At 43.9% G+C, this 20,108-nt stretch overlaps 1 protein-coding gene across 2 annotated transcripts; it reads left to right on the forward strand.

The window, feature by feature from the left end:
* The first annotated feature begins 11 nt into the window (after positions 1 to 11).
* Positions 12 to 19,739, forward strand: LCMT1 (leucine carboxyl methyltransferase 1). 2 transcript variants are annotated; one of them, XM_075436845.1, is made up of 11 exons: positions 12 to 171; positions 1,054 to 1,145; positions 1,739 to 1,860; positions 3,325 to 3,401; positions 4,065 to 4,126; positions 11,983 to 12,085; positions 13,963 to 14,083; positions 14,862 to 14,963; positions 15,374 to 15,465; positions 17,469 to 17,566; positions 18,817 to 19,739. In XM_075436845.1, the coding sequence occupies exons 3-11, from the start codon at positions 1,834 to 1,836 to the stop codon at positions 18,837 to 18,839; spliced, it is 705 nt and encodes a 234-aa protein (XP_075292960.1). In that variant the 5' UTR covers positions 12 to 171; positions 1,054 to 1,145; positions 1,739 to 1,833; the 3' UTR covers positions 18,840 to 19,739. The 2 variants fall into 2 exon arrangements, with proteins under 2 accessions (XP_075292960.1, XP_075292959.1); XM_075436844.1 differs by lacking the exon at positions 12 to 171 and adding an exon at positions 321 to 474.
* Positions 19,740 to 20,108: the final 369 nt, after the last annotated feature.

Raw genomic sequence — 20,108 nt, forward strand, 5'->3', positions numbered from 1 at the left:
ACCCCGCCGGGGCCCGGATGTCGGCGGTCTCTGGGGATTGCGGCTGCGTTCGGAGCGGCAGCTGGGCCGGGCTCGGTGCGCGGGCGGCCCCGGGGCTGGCCCTCGTCCCGCGCTTCCCGCGGCGTTATGGCCGAGCGTCCCCCAGGACTACCGCTCCCGGCTTCCCTTGCGGTACTGCCGCGGTTTCCTAGGCGGGGCGATGCATCCCTCACTCTGTCATTGGGTGCGGTAGGAATAGGCGAGGCTGTGCACCAATCGCCTCTGAGGCGCGGCAGCCCGCCCTGCGGAGGCGGCCCAATGAGAGGCGGCGGGGGGCGGGACGCAGGGGCGGTGGCGGCAGCGGCGGGCGGGCGGGCGGCCGAGCCTCGCACTCTCCATGGCGGCCGCTGCCCGCGACCCGCACTGCGCCGCCGGCCTGGACGAGGCGGACGAGGCGGTCCGGGGCACGTGCGAGGACGCGTCCGTCTGCAAACGGTAGCGGTGGCTGGGGCGGGGTGGCCGAGCCGGGCCGGGCCGGGCCCCGCCGGCGTCCCCCGGGCCGCGATGCTGGCGCTGAGGGGGGGGGCGGCGGAGCACAGGCTGGAGCAGAAGGGAGAAGGCCCCTGCCCCTCCCGCTGCCGCCCCCCCGGCTCCTTTGCCTGCGCCGAGGCCGAGCGCGGGGCGGTGTTCGGTATTTATAGAGGAAAAACTGTAAAACTACCGTGATGTTTTTCAGAGCTCCTTACTTGGCCTCCTCGGGGGCAGCCCCTCCTGCTGGGGCCTCGGGCAGGAGATGTTTGGCCTTAGGGTCCTCGTTCGCAGAAGTTCCTCAAATAGCGCAGAGGCCGTTAAAAAGATGCTTGTGTAACATGGTGACAGCCAAAATTTGTAACTAGGCTTTATGTAGCTTTTTAGTTGAAATAGTTCCACGCACTCAGCAGATTTTTTTAAACTGTGTCAGCATGTACACACCCCGCTCAGAGAGGGGCCTTTGCAGCTTCTGTATCTTTTAGAGTAAATCTTGGTGGCCTTATTTCATAATTCTCTTTATTTTTTTTCCCCTCTGCTGGACAGGTTTGCTGTAAGTGTTGGCTACTGGAAGGACCCTTACATCCAGTATTTTGTGAGACAAGCCAAAGAAAGAAAAGCACCCGAAATCAGTAGAGGCAAGTTGGCATGTGAATGAAGACCCTGCAGACGTGTTCTTAAACGGCCTTCAAGAGCACCTGACAAAACCTCTGTACACAGGGTATTGGGGAGTGTAGGAGATATGTAACAGAAGGAGACAAGTTTTCTTCACAGTAGTAATTCCATGCTGTGTCTAATCTTTTAAATATTAATCTTTAAATCACAACTCTTGTCCTTTGCTTTCTGTATTCTGAATGGAACGTCTCTGTGTGTCTCAGCATGCGATAATCTCTCCAAAGCAATCACAAATGTTGATTTGACCAAGGACAGCAGGGTGTGTCAGCTCTGGTCTCCGCAAAAGTGTGCGCACCAGCTAGAGTTATTCTGCTCGGTTTGAGGTGAAACTTGACTAAAACTTTTATTTGCCCAGGGAATCTTGCTTTATTGGTGTGTCAGATTTTGTTAGTAATCAAAAAAACCCAAAGACCTTTAGGTATCTTAAAAAAAGTGCATTATTCTTTGTAAGAAACACCATTTTTTAAAATAGACTAGCTAAAAATCTTGGTGAGCATTAGGCATCAAGTGTTACATGAATATAAGAATTAAAAACAAACTTTTTTTTTGTTACCAGGCTATTATGCTCGTGTTCATGGAGTCAGCTATCTGATTGAAGCTTTTCTGAAGAAGACAGAATGCAACTGTCAAATTGTTAATCTTGGTGCTGGCATGGATACCCTGTTCTGGAGATTAAAGGTAGTGATAGCCGAGAGTAGCAACCTTGGCTGAAGGCAAAGATCTGGGTGGACATCTGAAGCACTCTTCTGTGAGGGGTTGTTGGTGCTGCAGTCTGTAGCACAGCGCGGAGCTGTGCGGCGAGGCTGACTGCCCTGGCTGGTCTGCTGCACTTCTCAGCTTGCTGAGAATTAGTTTGGGTGCCTCTAAACCTCACTGAGCAGGAGGGGCTGGGATTTTCACTGGCTCTTTCGAAAATGCACTTGACATGAAGCTGAGCTCTAGTGGACTCTCGGGAATGGAGCTTGAACTCCTCATTTTGCTGTCCTCTTAAAGTCTTAAGATTTCACTTTTTTATCCTATATTAAAACAGGAGCAAGGTGCCAAAGTACAGCATTGTAGAGGCTCTATTTATATGTTTCTGAATTATTTATATAAATGTGAATTTATGTGTGTAAATATATGTCTGTTTGTATGCCTGTGTGTAATTCACAAAAATTCAGATGACCTAGATATTATGTGATAGTATCTTTCTGAGTGAACACACCTGTAAGTCCTCTTGTCTGCTCATTAGCATTTACATTTGTAAATGTAGTTGCAGGAAGAAAGCCCAGGGATGCCAGTTGCATTTTGCTTGGTCACAATTCATTAAATTTCAGTCAGTGGAAGGGAAAAAAAAAAGCACTTTTTCTGAAATGTAGAGGTTTTTTCTTGTCTGCATTCCTATAAAAGCTATGCCAATACACATTTTTATTACCTTTCCTGTAACAGTGATTCTAAAAGCTGAATTGAGGCCTGTAATTCCAACTCTTTATCCCTGTAACGAGCAGGTGTGGACTAATTAATGTGCAGAAGACAGACCCAGTTAACCGAGTGCCTCAGCGTTCTGACTACTGATTTAATCTAGTGTTCAGAAATTCATGAGGTTGACAAGCTAGAACTAGCAGTACCTCTCCCTCACAAAAGGATTGCTGCATCGGGAGAAGCTTGGTGCAGCTTATCTGTCAGCGTGTCAAACGTGTTTCTGTAGCAGAGGAACACTGATGCGCTTGCAGTCTGGCTGTGGGTTTGAGGGCAAACTGGGCAAGGTGGTCACTTTGTGTAAACCTGTGCAAAGTGTTCCTGATTCCCGTCTTAGAAGAATACTGACGACGCGTGGTAAATGTCGTAATAGTTTCCTGTTGCTGTACTCTGCAGGATCCTGACAATATATTGTTGGAATATATGTTGCAGTGATCTAGTGTCGAGGACTGCTGCATTACGTAAAAAGTTCAATAATTTCCTTAATGCTTAGAGGACATACTAATGTTTCTCAGCTAGTTTTGTTGGTTTTTTTTTTCTTTTAAGCAGTAGGACATTATGTTATACTACTGCGACAAATGCCAGTGTAAATGAAAACAAAACTGTTTAGGACTTATATTTTTTTTGTCATGTGCATGTGAAACTTCCATGTCCCTAATTCTAGAGTCTTACTCCAATTCTCAGGATGAAAATCTTCTCCCTAAAAAATATTTCGAAGTGGATTTTCCAATGATAGTTGCAAGAAAAATACATAATATCAAGTAAGTATAACAACTACGTTTAGCTGTGTGAAACTGAATGTAATTCAGCAAAATGTCATGAGTTGAAAGCCACAATTATTTCATCTCTCTTCTGAGAAACTCTTCGTGCTCCGGGGTTTCAAATAAAGGTTTCATTATGCAGACAGGTCGTACATGTGACTGCAGCCACTGTTCCACATTGGGGAAGTTGATCTGTGGAAGCTTTAGGGAGGCAAGCAGACTGTATTCTTAATTATGTAAAATGTAATGAGCAGGGGAAGCCGCGTGATGGTTAGAGGCAATGAAGTGGTCTTCTCTTACTGTTGAAGACAGGAGTAAGTTCCCAGAGCTGCATGTTCAATTGGAGAGGTAGGATAGCTGGTACTACACGTGAATATTCTGTTTGAATGAATATGCTGAGGCTTCTGGAGGACACTTGAAGAGAGTGTCTGCATTTCTCTTGAAAGATTACCTCAAAACATAAGAGTCATTGGGCATAAAACTCAGCTGCAACTTATTACAAAGTCTAACTTGCAAATGTTTTTATTTCCAGTAGAGGGCAGAGGTATTCTCTTGTCTGTTTTTAACAAGCACACATATATATATATGTTCAAAAAAAAAAATTGGAAGCACACTGTTAAACGAGCTTAGCTGCTCAGAGATGCTTCTTCCTTCTTCCCACAGATCAAAACCTCCCCTGTCAAAACCAATTATGGAATCCCATTCAGGAGAGTCTCTTCTAATAGGTGAGTCATCTTAAAAAGAAGTCAGCAATGTACTGCAGCACTTTTAAAACTTTTCTGATCATTTTGTTCTGCTATGTGGGCAGGCTTTTAATCTTTGAAATGCTGTTTGGACAGAGAATTGGGAGGGAAAAGAGGCTTTTTTCTTCTCTTACAGACTCCTGCCCATTTGTTCTGTGTCGTGTTAGAAATATCTTCCCTCGAAGTAGTTTTATTCTGCCAGAAAGTTGTTGTTTTTTTTCCTTTTTCTCTCATATGTAGCTTAAGTTTTGTTTCCTTTTCTGTCACAGAAAAGGAAAAATGCTACTGATAGCCATGTATACTGGATTAAAGTACGTATTGAGTGTTTTCCTCTGTCTTCTTTATGTGTCATTGGGAGCACAAGTCTTTATGTTTAGCGGAGCCTTCACAGCAGAAATGCAGCCTCCAAAGTCCCTGCTCAGAAGCCAGTGCCATATGTTACTTTTTAGTATTAAGAGGATACTAGATTCAGGTGGTGTCGTGTGATTTTACTGTCTTGGCTCGTAGCCTCAATAGGTTTGTGTCAGGATTGTAATTTGAAAACCTCTGTACTTGTGGGGGAAAAAAGCTGGGTTCTGCTGAGTAGTGGGTTCAGTGTCCAAATAGCAGATACTGCACTGCACAGCAGCTGCTTTGGACCCTTTAGGAGGAACAGTAATTGTCTGGGTCTACAATGCCAACTAGTTTGTGTTAGCAGATGAGACCCTAAAACAGAGCTAGCAGCGTTGTACGTTCCCCAATGTGATTACATCTACAGGTGCTTTTAATAAGCACAATTCTAGCTGAGGGTCTGGAGGGCTTGAAAGGGCCCTCTCCAAAGAGCGAGGAAGGGTACAGAGGGAGGAGGTGTGCCTGTGCTGCCGGTGGCAAGGCGTAGGCGCTTGGCCCCGAGGCTCTTGTAGTGCCTTCACTTGGATCTGTGTGGGGAATGATTTCACGGACCCTGATCTTGTGCTCAATCAGAATCATTTTATTGCTCAAGCGAACACCTTTTATACTAACACAATAGTTACTAGAGCCAGTCAGCTTTGGATTCATGGCTTTGCAAATGCCAGTTCACGGGTGCTGTTTTCCAGGATCTTTTGCAGCTGGATGTGTGCAAACAGCTTATCTCCTGAGAACGGAGAAGGGAGGCACAGGACGCGCTGATCCTTCAGGGTCTTGAGACAGTGCTGTTCTGTCTTAAGTTATGCGGTTTCCCACATCAGAGTACTGCCACACTGACCTGACTGTGTGGATTTATGCATATTATGGACATTTATTGCTGCATATTAGAGGGTCTTAACTTACCAACCTTTTAGGTGTCGTTTGAATGGCAGGATTCTCCATGGTACGTTCAGGTCTCAAAAAATGAAAGCCCTTGCCCCATCTCAGAGAAGGGCTGGTGAGTACCGATGTGTTTCAGCTGGGAGACCTGCTCGTGCGTGCAGTGGGGAATGCTGCATGAGCACTGGTAAGAAGGCATTAATAGAAGGTTGGTCAGAGGGGTTTGACAGCATTTCTGTTACTGAACAGCTGTAGATATGTCTAGTACAGAAAAACAACTGCAAAGTTACCAAGTTGCAGCGGTGTATTGTAATCAAAAGCTATTAATTAGCAAGTCACAGCAGTCAACAGCAATTAATGTATCACTGTTTGAATGTCTTGGAGTGGCTTATTTCTCTAAAGCTGTTTCTCTCATTCTTTCTAAGTGCTTGGTTTTAAATAATTTAGAGTAGCCATTTTACTGTAACCCGGCTGATGTCAGCTCTACTGCACTGAGTGCTTTGGGATGTAGCATAATGCCCGGGTATTTGGAGATGCTGGAAGTCTGCTGTGGAATCCCAGTTTGAACTGGCACTCAGTAACCACCAGTCAGTTATGTGGGAATTCTCATTTAAGGACGTATTAATGGCACTGCTTCATGTGGAAGCGCACCAGAAGAGGCTATGGACTGACTAGACAAATCAAACGGATGAATAGAGATTGCTTACAAATCTAGAGGAACTTGTTAATGAATTTGCTCAGCTACTAACTGGTATATACTCTCTGATTTTAAAACTGTCTCAGTACCTGAGATCTGTGACTCAGATGGGCTCCAGGAGAAGTCCAGGGACCCACAAATCAGTAGGACTGATGTCTCTACTGGCCAAATTAGTAGAAACTGTGGCAGACAGACTTAGTGAAACACAGGAGTAATATACTGTGTTGAGAAAGAGTCAGCATGGCTTTTGTAAAGGTAAGCTATGCCTCACAAACCTGTTGGAGTTCTGTTGGAAAAAGACATCCAATTAATACAGTGCTTGAATTTAAAAATGTGTTTTGACAGTGTCCCTTACCAAAGTTTGCCAAAGAAATTGCACGGTTGTTGTGGGGAGAAGGAGTGGTTCTCATACGGATAGAGAGCTGGGGATGGAGGGTAGGCATATGTTGTTAATTTTCATTATGGAGGGAGATGGAGATCTGTGCTCAGGGACGTGTTGTTTTTCAACACTAAGAAATGATTGGGAAAATAGAGTGACTGTAAGTGGCAGCTTGTTGGCAAGTCCAAACTCTTCAGAGTGGGGAGGAACTGTAAAAGAATCTTGTGAAGTTAGTGACTTGGTGATAAATTCAATGCAGATTAGTATAAAATCATGCGCATGGGCGGAAAAAATAGTTTGTGCCTCACATGTAAATGGTAGGCTGCTGGCTGATTATTGCTGCCTGCGTACAAGATCTGGGTGTTATAATAAATAGATATATGAAAACATCATGAAATCCAAATCAAGTTTAAGGATTCTTGGAAAAAAGATAGAAAACAACATAGATGCCATTGGCATCTGTGAGAGGCAGGGTACCGTACCTGGGGGGCCTTTGGTCTGACCTAATACAGCTCGTAGACTGGGGCAGTGTTCTGGGAATACCGCCTGTTGTAGGGATTGTGGTGGGGCCTGAAGAAGCAGCGTTTCCAGGTGGGGAAATGTTACTGATTTTTGTGGGTTTCGGGGTGGGGATATGGACCAGGAGTTTAGAATCTTGGGGAGGGAGGTTGTCCCGTCTTGTCCCCACCCCCCCCGCGAATCGGTTCTACGCTGCTGGCTCATGTATACCAGGAATGATTTGTTTAGGTGCTTTGAAATTTGAGTTTTGAGTTGTCGTAATATTGATCAACATGACTTCTGTTCCCTTGCTGCTTTTTTTCTCACACTAAATGTTTTCATTACATGAAGCTAGCCCTAATAGACAACTTTATCAGCTTCAGGGCAACATCTGCTTCCTCCTTGCCCTTTAGACAAAGCAGTGACAGCATGGCTTGCCGTTCAAGTAGATATCTGTGGCCTCTGCCCTTGAATGCAGCAAGATGACAGTTGTCATTGAACAGCTTTCCTAGGGAATGTTAGATCTGCAGGGGAAAGCAGTGAATTTGTGCAGCAGCTTGACATTGCTGTGGCAATATCAGGTTAAATTGTTTTCAAAGTTCAATGGCATTACCTGGTTTATGATGCGGTTGCTAGCGTTGGGAAGTCAGTACTCCACCTTTGCTACCTTTCAGAGCAAATTGCACTTCAGTGAACTCTTACCTTTCAGTGCCACTCAGACACTTTCTGGCCCTGGGTAGTCCGGCAGTGGGAGTTGTTTTAACTTCCTTTTTGCTATGTTTCTGGACTTGTTTGTGACCCAGCACAGGGTCGGGGTGCTGCTGTCTTGGTGACTGGCATGCCTTGCGTTGGGGTGATCCTGCGCTTGCAAGGTGAACTACATTTCTTTGTGTGTTGACACGAAGCCTGTTCTGCTGTTGTAGTTACACAGCCTGCGTGAGACCGACGCTGTGTCCTGCCTGCGAGCTGGCAGAATAGGTTGTATGGGCTGGTTGGTTGTAAAGCTGCCAAAGATACCTTGGGATGAAAACCCTAATGAAATCAGTGTGAGTCGGTAGTATCCTGCATGCTGTCTCTTGGAAAACCTCCAGGAAATTGTTTCACTCGTCTGAGAAGAGAGCAAGAAGAGAAAACTGAATTCTTGTAGCAGAGGAAACACTGCACTTCGTGCGCCTGTGATTCTATAATGCTGCTTCAGCAGACGGATCAAGGTAGCGGTTGAGTGCCCGAGGGCAACCATAAAACACCATTTACTTGCTGGTGGCATGTTTCTATGGAAAAAAAAAAATTTATTGCAGAGGGGTCAAAAGACAACTATAAGCAACTCCTGCTACTATTCAGTTACTGCAGTGATATCTAAATGCAAACCACTTGTATTGTTAGTTGTGTGCCAGAAGTCATGGAAAATATACGTACAAGTGGGGCGATCAGAGCGAAATGTTCGCTGTGGCAGTGTGCGAGGGTGACAGAAGCGTGCACCTAGGCCGAGAGCGCCTGCGCTGGGTGGACGGGGTGGGCTGAATGGTGGGGCTCCTGTCCTTTCAATCCTTCGCTCTCCCCTCCTTTGTGTTTCTCAGATGAAGTCTGAATCTGGTATGTCTCAAACCTTCATTTCAGACAAGTACAAGAGAGAAACTTTGTACGTAACTGAGCGTGCTGAGTGTGAGCATCAGAAAGAGAACCGTAAGGTAGCTCCGTGCTCTAGAAAAGAGCATCATGACCAGGCAACTTTGCTAAAACCTAGGATGAAGCATTGGCACCTGGACAGGAATTAGTGCTTGGAATAGGGGATTTTCAATGGGTTCAGCCACCGGGTGTTGCTGGCTGTGCCAGCATTAGGGCAGTTGGCCTGGCTCACAGCAAGGTGGCCCAGTGTATTTGAGAACTGTCGCTGACTTACGTGTTAGTGCAGCGTGGGTGATGTTCTCCGGCCGGGAGGGAAGGCAGCAGCGTTCCTGGCAGCGGCAGAGCTCTGATGGCGTGTGATGGTTTCTCGTCTGTGGGGAGGTCACTGTGACAGACACCTTCAGGAGAGCGAGATTACAATGAGAACAAAAAATGTAGGGTTTTTTAAGACTGAAAAAATTAATTCAGTTAAAAGAAGCTTCTTGTTCATAAGAAGAAATCAATGGAGACCGTGTGGCTGTGCTACCAAGCTGAAAGTTGCTATTTCTAAAGGCGGAAGCTAGCAGAACATCTCACAAGGAAGTTTGGAAGAGGCTTAGCTTAAGTTCTTTCCTCTTGCCTTTTTTTCCTTTGCCTCTCTTTTGGTGTTTTAAAATTGACTGATGTAAATTTCATGTTTTTTCCGTAAGACTTCCTTCAAGATAAAAGTCTTGATCATAAACCTTGAAATATGTGAATTAGGGACATATTTAATGAGGTGCTTTCAGATATGTTTAAAATGTATGATTTTTAGCGATTGTGTCAGCTTGTGTATGATGTGTGTGCAGCTCTGCCTCGGTACTGCCGGCGGTTGTGTTTGCCAACAACCATCAATGGAGAGCTGAGGGAAGCTGGCAGGGAAACGTGTGGAGAAACAAGGACATTCTGTTTGAATGGACCAAAGAAGGAGAACCAGGCAGCCTGGACCTGGAGATGGAAGTAAAGGGACTGCATTTGGAGTACAAGGCTTTTGAAGAGAGGAAGGCAATCCATTCCTCAGTAGATTCTTGGCCTTTGAAAAGTTTCTGCTGCAAGGAGTCCTGTATTACAGCATGAAGTATACTTGGCTTTAAGGTTTGAAGAGTATTTCTGCTGAACCAAATCACCCTTGAAGAAACCTGTTCTGGTTTGGTGCTTGGGTTTTTTTCCACTAGTTAATTTTGAATATTCAGGCTAATCTGGCTGTTTATCTTGTCCACAACCTACATCTCCAAACCCAACTGTCTGCTGGGCTGCACCGCTCAGCACAGGGATCGCCCAGGTTGCGTCCTTTGGCCATCCCCTCTCCCACCACATCAAGGGTAACAGAAGGTCTGTGGGGTTTGTTCAGGCCTAGACAGGCTTATTAAAAACAGTGTTGGTAACTTTGGGTGCGGAGATCAGAGCCATTTTGAAGGACAGTTTTCTAATCTAGTGTTTGAGAGGTTTGCTCTTTCCTGTTCTTCACTGATAAAAATACTTGAGTCGACGTGGTGTGAGCAAGAGACATTTACTTCCACCTCTGAAGTGTTTGCACTGCTACTGTTGCTGGAGCACTTTAAAATTTTTTGCAGTTTATTTCTGGCTATAAGTAATGTACTAGTACATCCAAGTCAATGAAGCTGGACAAGAAGATTGCATTAATTTCGTTCTAATTGTAGCGACTGACGCTTACTGTGCCGCATCTCCGGACAGCAAACCAAGCACTGTATGAATACTTTCCTCTGTGTGGTGGGTTTTTTGTGTGACTTTTTTTGATGCCATTATCATGGCCTTGATATAATAACTTAAATAGAAGGGTGTGGGTAGTAGTAAAGCTATTACAGAACATGCACATGTTAAAAAGCCTTGACTCAAAATGTTGAATCATTTGCCACACAACTTTTTCTTTTTTTCTTTTTTCTTTTTATTTTATTTCTTTTTTCCTCCCTGTAGCTCTCTGCACGGGCTGTTCCAGTTTCTCTATCTGTTCAGAAATGTTGCTGCAAAGACTGCTATTGTCACTTGCTAGTGCCATTTTCAAACAGTTGGTCACTTGAAAACTAAATGGAGGCACATCTTCCAGCATGTTTGAGGCGCAGCTTAATTTCAAAAGTTGCCTTGCTCCCTCCCCCAGTTATTTTTTTTTCCTCTCCTGAAGTGGAAAACCACTTTCACCCTGTCTCTTCAGCCACTCAGCTTCTCTTCCTCTCTTCGCCCAGCCCTTGACGTCTGCTCCGTGCTCCCGTCGAGGAGCTGTGTCCGTCGGCAGCGGGCTCCCCAGGGAGCTGCGCAGAGCTTGCTGGCAGCCCGGCGTCGCCTGGCCATCGCAAGACCGCGCCACGCTCTGACTTTGGCTTTTTTACACTGTTGAGTTCAGTTGTTTCACTGCTTGCCCTGCCGTGCTCGTATGGGAAGAGGGGAAAATTATGTGCTGTTCTGTCCTAGTGGCTTCACTGCAGTACAGCTACAGCGTGAAAGAGCAAGCTGATACGTTCCCGCAGAACTTTACGTCTTGAAGTGGGTTTGATGCTGCACTTGTGAAATGGTTTCTATGGGCACTGGCCTCATCTAGTTGAATCGATTGCAACTGGTGGTCAGAATTATTGATAGCAGGATGCTCATGTTGCTGCTGGCTGCCTTACAGGCTTGCTAGCACGGCAAAGTGTCTTTGGACTTCAGTATTAGTTCCTCCTTCATGCTGGAAAGCGTTTACAGGAGCCTGCTGCCTGTTGTATCTCAGGATGAATATTTCTCAGAATACCTTTTCTAATTTGACTCGATGCTTAAATACCATTGCTAGATCATACAAAAGAGCTAAATGATAACTGTTTTTGGCTCCCGAATCTGTGTCTGATACCCATATATATTATATAGCTGTATGTATTGTTAATTTCTATAGCTATGTCTGTTGTTATCATTTAGAACATTGTTACTCTGAAATTAGTTTTTCAGAAATTGATGTATAGATATTTTTTTAATATACTTTCTTAAGTATGTATGTTAGTCTAAAAAGACTCTGCAAACAAAAGGGAAAAGCCCTGCCTTTAGTCCTCACATTTTTTTCTTCTCTCTGCATTGCTTGAAACCATGGTAACGGATGGGATAACCTATCTGCATTTGAGTGGCTGCGGAGTGGAAGATGAGGCTTGTTGCAGAGTCTGGTGCTAATATATCACCACCTGTAAACCACTACGATGCGGTGTAAGGGAAATGAATCTTTTAGAAAGAAGAGTTTGCTATTGATTGTTAGGTATAACAGAACAAACTTTGACTTCACATTTGTATGTCCCCATGTGGGTTTTTTTCTCAATTTGTAATTTCAGCATCCCTCTTATTTCTAACGGTTGGTCTCTCAAAATTTTAAACTTGCAGATTCTCACAGCCTAGACTCCAGTCGATATTCCATAGTAGGAGCAGATCTCCGTTTCTCATCAGATCTGGAGGAAAAGCTAAAGAAACATAACCTGGATATACAGTAAGATTACTTTTTTTTAATAAAAATTACTGTTTTGATGAGGGTTTGTGGAAACACACTGATGAGAGTGGAGTCAGGCTTGGGCGTACAGTATCTGCATCCAGGGCTCATTATGCTATTTCCATGGTTACCTTTTCCTGAGCCCTTTGAGCGGAAGGAATTGTTCAGACACCTCATGCAGCCTCACTGAGCCGAGCAGGCTGGCACTGCCGTGACTGCTCGGTAGCTCCAAGTCTGAAGCAAGGTTGTTCCTTGCGTCGTCTATTCTGCAAACTGCGTTTTCGTCCTTCCTGAGAAGGTCAAACGTTGCAGAACTGTTTGCTTCTTGGTGTTAAAACGCTGCAGGGAATGAAGCCTGGCTGTCTGTGAACATGTTTCTGGGGGCTGGTTCTCTTTGGGGTGTATGATCCTTTCAGACCAGTTAGAGCTCTTGTGTGTGGCAGGGCAGGCCGCTGTAATTCCTTCTTGTTCCCCCCATACCTGGCCCTGGAGGGGCTGAATTCCTGCAGCAGCCATTTTCTGCCTCAGAGCTCATACGAGTTTCTTTCTCTGCTGCACGGATTTAACTCTGTTTTAGAGATTTCTAAAAGAGTTATCTCTTGCTTGAATTTGGTTGAAATTTAGTTAACAGAATCATGTTATTCAAGGGGAATCTCTAAACTAGAGATGTAGCAAGGTGTTGTAAATTGCTTTTTTGAAGAGTTCATTCAGTGGCATTTAGCTTTACTGCTGACTGATGGGCAGTACCTAGATCAGCGAACATCTTCCACCCCTATTGTAATGTCTGGAGGAGTCAAGATTTCTGGGAGCTTAGCTGGTAAAACGAAGGGTAATTCTCTCTATTAAATTATTTCAGAGTTTTATCTTTGTAATTATTTTCTATTGCCTCCATTTAGAACCTGTATTGTTCCCCAGACCTTTTGGTAAAGCGATTGCCATGGGGTCCTTTGAGAACTTAACTCGGGAAGCTAATATCTGGGATTTTATTGTTCAAGTGTGAGGCTTCTGCAGGGGGCAGATTTAAGTTTCTAGAGTGGATGATGGACATACCTTTCAAATATAAGATCTATAAATATCGGCTATCTGGCTGGGTGGGAGAGAGCATATGGGCAAGCAGAATGCATCAGATTGCCATTTAAATCTTTACACTTCCATCTTCTGAAATCTTGCCTTGCTTGCCTACATTGCTGCTCCTTGTAGAGTTTCTCCTAGTTCTAGGGACTTTTCTTTTTCCTGTTCAGATTAGCAATTAAAAGAAAACTCCATAATTCTAAGGAAAATTACTTGTGTAGATGTCTATTTTTGTTTTTTGTGGATGGAGGGGGAAGAGGCAATGTGCAAACTGTAGATTGCATTTTTTTAGATAATAATATGCAAAGCTTATTTTACAGATATTGAACAACTTTGTGTAATTAAAATTCTTCTCAAAACTTTTTTTAAAGAGAAAACTTTTTTTTTTTCAATTTGTATTTTATTCCTTATTTTACTGATCTCTAAAAGAGTGCGGATTATATATATAGGGTAAAAGTCTCCTACAAAATGAATTTTAGTATGCACTTCAGTTCATGTTCTCACAGTTCAGGAAGGACTTAGAGAATACTCATTCTTCTGTGTTTGTAGTACGGGGAGACTAGGGGAGATTGTTTCCTAATATCTCTGTTTTGTAACCGTGGGAGTCCCCTGTCGACTGCCAGAAAACCCAGTTCCAGTCAATTTGATGAAGTGATTTCATTCAGTCTGAAATGTCTAGTTCATAAAAGTGGAGGTCCTTTTAAGAAATTGTGGGGACATTAAATTACTTGTTTGCTAATAATTCTTTATAGATTTTTCATGTTCTTTTGCTAGAAACAGTTCTCTTGTTTTTTTTTGTTTTGAAGTTTGCCAACGCTTCTGGTAGCAGAGTGTGTGCTGGTTTACATGACACCGCAGCAATCTGCAAATCTTTTAAAGTGGGCAGCAAGCACTTTTCCAGTGGCGATGTTTATAAATTATGAGCAGGTAAAACAAAAATGGCATTTTTAGACCTGCATTATTGTCATAAAAATTGCTCTCAAAAGTGGGAGTTCTGCTTGAAAAATAAGTGGGCCATATCCTTCTGTATCAACAGCAGTTTCTTTAGTACTGTGTTTTATTTTGTAGATCTGTTAGCTCATTGTAAAGAATAGATAGCTATTCTGAAAGGCGGTTGCTGGGCTATATTGAACCAAAAGAACAGAGACTTAGTCCGTATGTGAAGAAAACCATAGAATGTTTGTTTAGATAAGACAGGAAGAAAAAATTATGCCGAATATTGGATGTGAGTGTAGAATATTTGATAATTACGTCTATGTGTTCTTTGGCAAAGTGGAGCAAAAGTCACGTCAGCGTGGACTGACCTTCTCTGTGTGGAAGTAAAATGCTGCCTCGGGGGAACTAGGTAGCTCCAGGAATTAGTAACAGGATCTTCCAAGCTGTAAATCGCTGCCAGAGAGCTGAACCGAGCTGCTGACAGCTTAAAGCAGAGTCCGTTGTCAGTGCCCAGCGCAGAGTCCCTGTCTCTGCAAAGGCAGCAGTGTTGTCACCATTTACTGGCACTCAACTGGTAAACGTGAGATAGCTGAGGAGGTCGTGTCAGTGGGAAGTGAGACCCGGTGTAAGAATATGTGAAACCTACTTTAATGTTATCCTATACGTTGTATGACATAGATAATTCAAGAGTTTAACCAAGTTACTGCTTTTCACTGCGATTACGTTCTTCTCGGAAGGGGGAACACTTTTGTCTCATTCTCTACCTGAGGTGAATATGTCGGACCGGTTTGGACAGATCATGATTGAGAACTTGCAGAGGCGACAGTGTAACCTGGCTGGAGTGGAAGTCTGCAGATCCTTAGACTCTCAGGTAAAGAGGCACAGAGCTCTGGGTGTGTTCAATATTAAACTTAATTAATCTGTCTGCAAATTCTGCCGCTGTGTGTGTACTGTAAGAGCAGTGACCAAAGCAGGTCTGAGGTGGGGCAGCTGCTGCCGACTGAAACCCTTTCCTGTCCGTGTTACGGCGGTTCCCTGTTATCAATGCTAGACATCCCTTAGTGTTTTGGTAGTTGTACAAAACCTGCAGCAGATCAGAGCGCAGCTCCGTCTAGCCCGCTGTCCTCTCTGTGCAGAGGTTAGCAGCAGATGCTTAGAAAAGTGTATGAGAGCTCTTCAAAGGACAGGTTAAGCAGATGGCCTACAAAATGCTTAGGGGGGAAAACCTCTGGTATTTTTCCTCGAGTCCTCTGAAAACTGTGCTGTTTGTTTGTTTTACAGAGGGAACGATTGCTGTTAAATGGCTGGGAAACTGCACGTGCCATTGATATGATGAAAGTGTACAGCTTTTTGCCACAGGCTGATGTCAAAAGGTATTACTGATAGCTCGCTTGCGGCCAGAAGTCGTCTTCAGATGCCATTTTCCAAGGTAGCTCACGTCAGTGTGTAGTCTGGGATCCCCCAGTGTAATGGAGAGGAGGCTGCGTGCAGATGCTGACTGGGCAGACAGAATGTGTCTGAGTCTGAAGCTCGGCAAAGCCTCAAGGATAGCGCCTGGAGCAACGTTAATGATCCAGGGGGATCCAGAAGTAGGGTGGCAGTGGTGATGATTTATTTGGGTGCGATAGAAAGCATCTCATGACAGAAAGTTGCAGATAAAAGATGCTACAGAAATGCTGTCTTGAGTTTTTACAGTACCTGAGATGTTTCTTGTGAACATCCAGCCTCCACAACACTAGGCGGGTGGAGCAGAGTCCTAAAACAGGGAGCCACTTTTCATGTGCCAAGGCAGATGGCATCCAGGTGATTGCTGCACGCTTGTAGGCCTAGGTGAGGTTACTTATCCATTTGCTTTTTTACTACAAGTGGTTGGAAAATGGCCACTCCTGATCCCTCCTGCTTCCTTGGCAGCATGTTTAGGTAATGAGCCAAGGCAGGGCAGTAATTTCGTGCTATCACCTGTTGTACTGTGCAAGCAAAGAGGAACAGAGAGAGGAAAAATGTGCCCAGCAGCGTGGTCTGACCATCTCTCGACAGATTGATGCATCTTCCATTTGTGTCATCTTCACGAGCTAGACCGCGGGGTCTGTAGACAGAGCTTAGTACCTGGAGGGTATAACTCGAGGCTGTTGCAAGTCAGTCATCTGCATGGATTTTGTTAAATTTTTTGTGTTAAGGAAAAGCTAAAAAGTGGGAAATTCTTTTTAATGAGTAACTTCTTAGGTATATAATATGAAGTGTGAATTGCTGTGAGTCATTCATTAACTGTAGTTTGAATTAGCCGAGCAAGCTAGCTTGGTCAAAAGAAGTATTCACATATGGGGATGTCTCCAACCATGGAACTGAACAGGTGAGACTGGAAATCATAGGTTGCGTAATTGGGAACGATGACTGTGTGATTGTACCATATGGCACTTGTGGAGAGACATGACTTGTACTTTTTCTGCAACGTTTTTTGCTACCTTAGATCTGTTCAGCTCCTTCCACTTGTTCCAAATGCCAAGAAAGAGGTTATGTAAACTCTGTCCTTCAGTATTAATGAGGCAAAGAATGCTTTCTATTTACAAGAATCTTTACAAAAGCGTTCTTCTGTAGCACTTGCTGTGAGTGTATTTAGGAATTGTTGCTCCTCGGTCTCTTTGGACCCTTAGTAGCAGCCCTTCCAAATATTTAGCATGGAAAATAAACACTGATATTCAAGTAATCCAGAGTGAGAGAGAGGAATGTGCCAGGTTAAACTTTTTGAAGCAAGCACAGCCTGGGAGAAGTTCTCCTGTTTGTTTGGTGGAAGACATTCAAAGATCTTACTTTAAGAATCATAAGTAGGAACCATTTTAGGAAAAAAATCCTCAGATCTTATGTGTACCATTTGGTTTGTGCTTCATCATGAGTTCATGTGGGAGAGTTGTTAGAAGCTGCACTGGTGTACCCATCACTCTTCCAAGATATAATATGGACTTGTTGTGATTGTCTGGAGAAAATACTGTCTTCAGCTGTTCACTGTCATCCTTTCATAAAGAGAAGTCTCCTTCCATTAGGGTTAGGACACTATTGTGTCCACGTAGGTCCAGCAAGACCAGATACATGCAGTAAAAGGGGTTAGAAGCGAAATACCGGTATTTGTGAGGAGTTACACGGATTAGTCCTGGAACATGGAATTCCAGGGATGAGAAGTTGAAAACATTGTTTCATACAATGACAGCGAAGGCTAGGAGTAGTGGAGGTATCTTCATTACGGGCAAATACCCGTATTAGTTTACTAGAAAGGTAACTGCTTTACTGGCTGTAGTTTTCACTCCTGTGGAGTGAAGAAGAGTACGTTAAAAACTGTGCTGAGACTCCAGCTTGAATCACAATTTTTGTTTTATTCCTACAGAATAGAAGGACTTGAATTCCTAGATGAAAAGGAGCTGTTTGAACAACTAATGCAGCACTACTGCATCTGCTGGGCTTCAAAGGACAGCAGTAATCTGGGTAATGTTCTCCACCATCCAGGAGATGACCCTTCACGTGGAGATTGTGTGGGAAGACTGGGGCTATATACACCAGATGTAGGACAGCAGTGTCCTGTAGCAGGAGTGGGGTCTGTTTCTCTGTCGGTGGGGCTGTGAGCACCTCCCAGGTGGTGTCTCGCGACTGTTTCTCCACAGCCTTGGGAGAGTTTGTGTAGGCATCTGAACTGCCCGAGAGGAATCCTGTCCGGTACAGGGGGGTTAGAATTTTTATACCGAAAGATGCCGTATGGGTTACTTTAAATAACTGCCTGCTTTATACTATCAGTGCTAATTGAAAGGTTTACAAATCCTATACATGTGAAGTGCCATATGGGCACATGGTATATGAAATCACAGTGTCCTGACAACATAAAAATAACTTTGTATTGCTTAGCCCGGTCTTCTGCTGCACTGCATTTACATCCGTCTGAGACTTCAGTTTTCCGTGCTGCTTTCTCCTGTGGGAAAAAATTCCATCTGAAGTTAACTCTTTCAAATGTTCCTTTTGCTCTTAAAATTCTGTCTCTCCTAGACTGGAATTTCTTTGAAACAGAGAGACTTGATTTATGCTTCACGTAGCAGGATGTATGTTGCTGCTGCTTAAGAAATAATAAAATCAAAAGAATTGTAGTTTGGGTGAAGGGTGGGTGTCTACAGCCATTATTTGTCCAAATTAGACAACTCTGTTGCAGAGTTTATCTCTACTTCTGCCTGCAATTTCAGTGACTTTAGTCTTTCCAGAAAACTTCTCTGGTTAAATGATGAAGCATATCTTAAGTCACAAAAGACACAGCTCAAAGGACATAATCAAATGTCTTATGCATGAATAAGCCTTAATCTAAAGCAGTTTTTCTTTATCCAGTGTGAATTTATTGCCCTCACTAACAGTGCTTTCCCCAGCTTTCTCTTTTTAATTCCATGGGCAGATCCTTAGTTCAGTAGCAGCCTTTGTGTTGTTTCTTCTGCCAGGACTAACTTCAGTCCTCCTTCAGCCTGGTTTGTTCAACTTAATTGCTGCATCGCAATCAGAAAAGGGTTAAAAAAGTACAGATCAACCTGTTTGCTAATTTCTTTCCCTCCCACCAAATCCTTTACATTTAAGTTTAAAAAAAAAAAAAATTCTCAAAGCATCATTCTTCCTGTGTCTGACTGTCCTAACAGTAGTGAAGGACAGGTGGTGGAGGAATAAACACTGGTTTCTCCCCCCCACCCCCCTTGCTTTTCCAATAGGTCTCGCAGACATCACATTCTAGTCTGTTTGCTGGAGGGAAGCCGTGGGCCCAGAAGCCCCAGCAACTGCCTTCTACCTGAGACAAGACCACAGAAACGCTGGGACTTTGCATGTGCCACCTTCAGTCTGTGCATCTGTGTGAGCGGCGCCGGTACGGAAGGCAGCGGGAGCCGCTGCTGCCGACTGTCCCGTTGGCCTGTGGCAGTTCTGAGGAAGCGTCGTTGCCCGTTGTGAGCAATCGTTACGAGGCAAGGCTCGCCTCCCGTTCCCAGATGTGTGGTGACGGACTTTCGTAAGATGTCAGTAATTCCTGTTTAAAAGCTTGCCTTCCTTAGTTTAAAATGGAAAGTAAAGTGTTCTTGGATTACATGATTTTCCTCCTTTGTCTTTTTGTGGATGTGCAAAATGCAATTGTGACAGAAAGCTGGAAAATCAGTGCTGGTGAGCTGCATTAATGGGTATCTGCACTGTGCATGGATGATCATGAACGTTAAATTGTGTTCATTTTCATTCTGTTCAGGTTTATTTTTTACGGAGCATCACCATGTTAGCTTTCTCCCAGCTTTTACCATTGCTGCAAGGCTGTCACTATACTAGGTATGTTCTCCTGGGGGAGGGGTGGAAGAAGGGGGGGATGTGATTCTTGTGCAATGATGTGCAAGAAAAACTCGATTATTTTAAACTAGACTTGATTTAATTAGGAAGGGCTTAGCTTGGCAGTTCAGCACTGGGATAGTAAAGGTAAGAAGGAAATTAATCAAAGTTTGCACTGCTTCTGGTAGTATCTTTACACCAGTTTCTCATTCTTCTTTCTTTCTTTCCCCTTAAAAGAAACAAACAAAATCCCAGCAGCAACAAAAGACTGTGCCCTATTGTTTGAAATTGAGTCTTGCAACCTTCCTATGAGAAAAATAATAAATGTTTAGCATTTATAATTTTGACTAGTGTCTTACTCATTAGAAATTACCTATTTGTATCTGGTTTAGTGACTATTTTTTCTCTTTCACCAAATGTCTCACCAAGAGTATTGTTTTTAAAGCAGTTGCAAGCATAAGCAACCATTTTTGTACTGTATATGACTTTCTGTACTGTAAAAATACCTGGCTTGGGAAATAGTCGACCTGGGCTTGGACTGGAGGTGTAAGGAAGGAGATTATTGGGATACCAGAAAAAGTAAACCATTCTTAGAAGTGACAATCATAATTTCAGAGGAACAGAAGAAGTGAAAAGAAATGGCCTTCCCTTTGCTGCCCTCCTCTCTGTCATTGATTGCAGTCACTGGTAGCTACAG

Source organism: Opisthocomus hoazin, chromosome 15 (assembly GCF_030867145.1).
Source record: "Opisthocomus hoazin isolate bOpiHoa1 chromosome 15, bOpiHoa1.hap1, whole genome shotgun sequence".
Classification (NCBI taxonomy): domain Eukaryota; kingdom Metazoa; phylum Chordata; class Aves; order Opisthocomiformes; family Opisthocomidae; genus Opisthocomus; species Opisthocomus hoazin.

Coding starts and splice junctions, on each gene's coding strand:
- LCMT1 (XM_075436844.1), top strand. CDS start 377: ATGGCGGCCGCTGCCCGCGACCCGCACTGCGCCGCCGGCCTGGACGAG. Junction 475..1,053: donor GACGCGTCCGTCTGCAAACG/GTAGCGGTGGCT, acceptor TCTGCTGGACAG/GTTTGCTGTAAGTGTTGGCT. Junction 1,146..1,738: donor AGCACCCGAAATCAGTAGAG/GCAAGTTGGCAT, acceptor TTTTGTTACCAG/GCTATTATGCTCGTGTTCAT.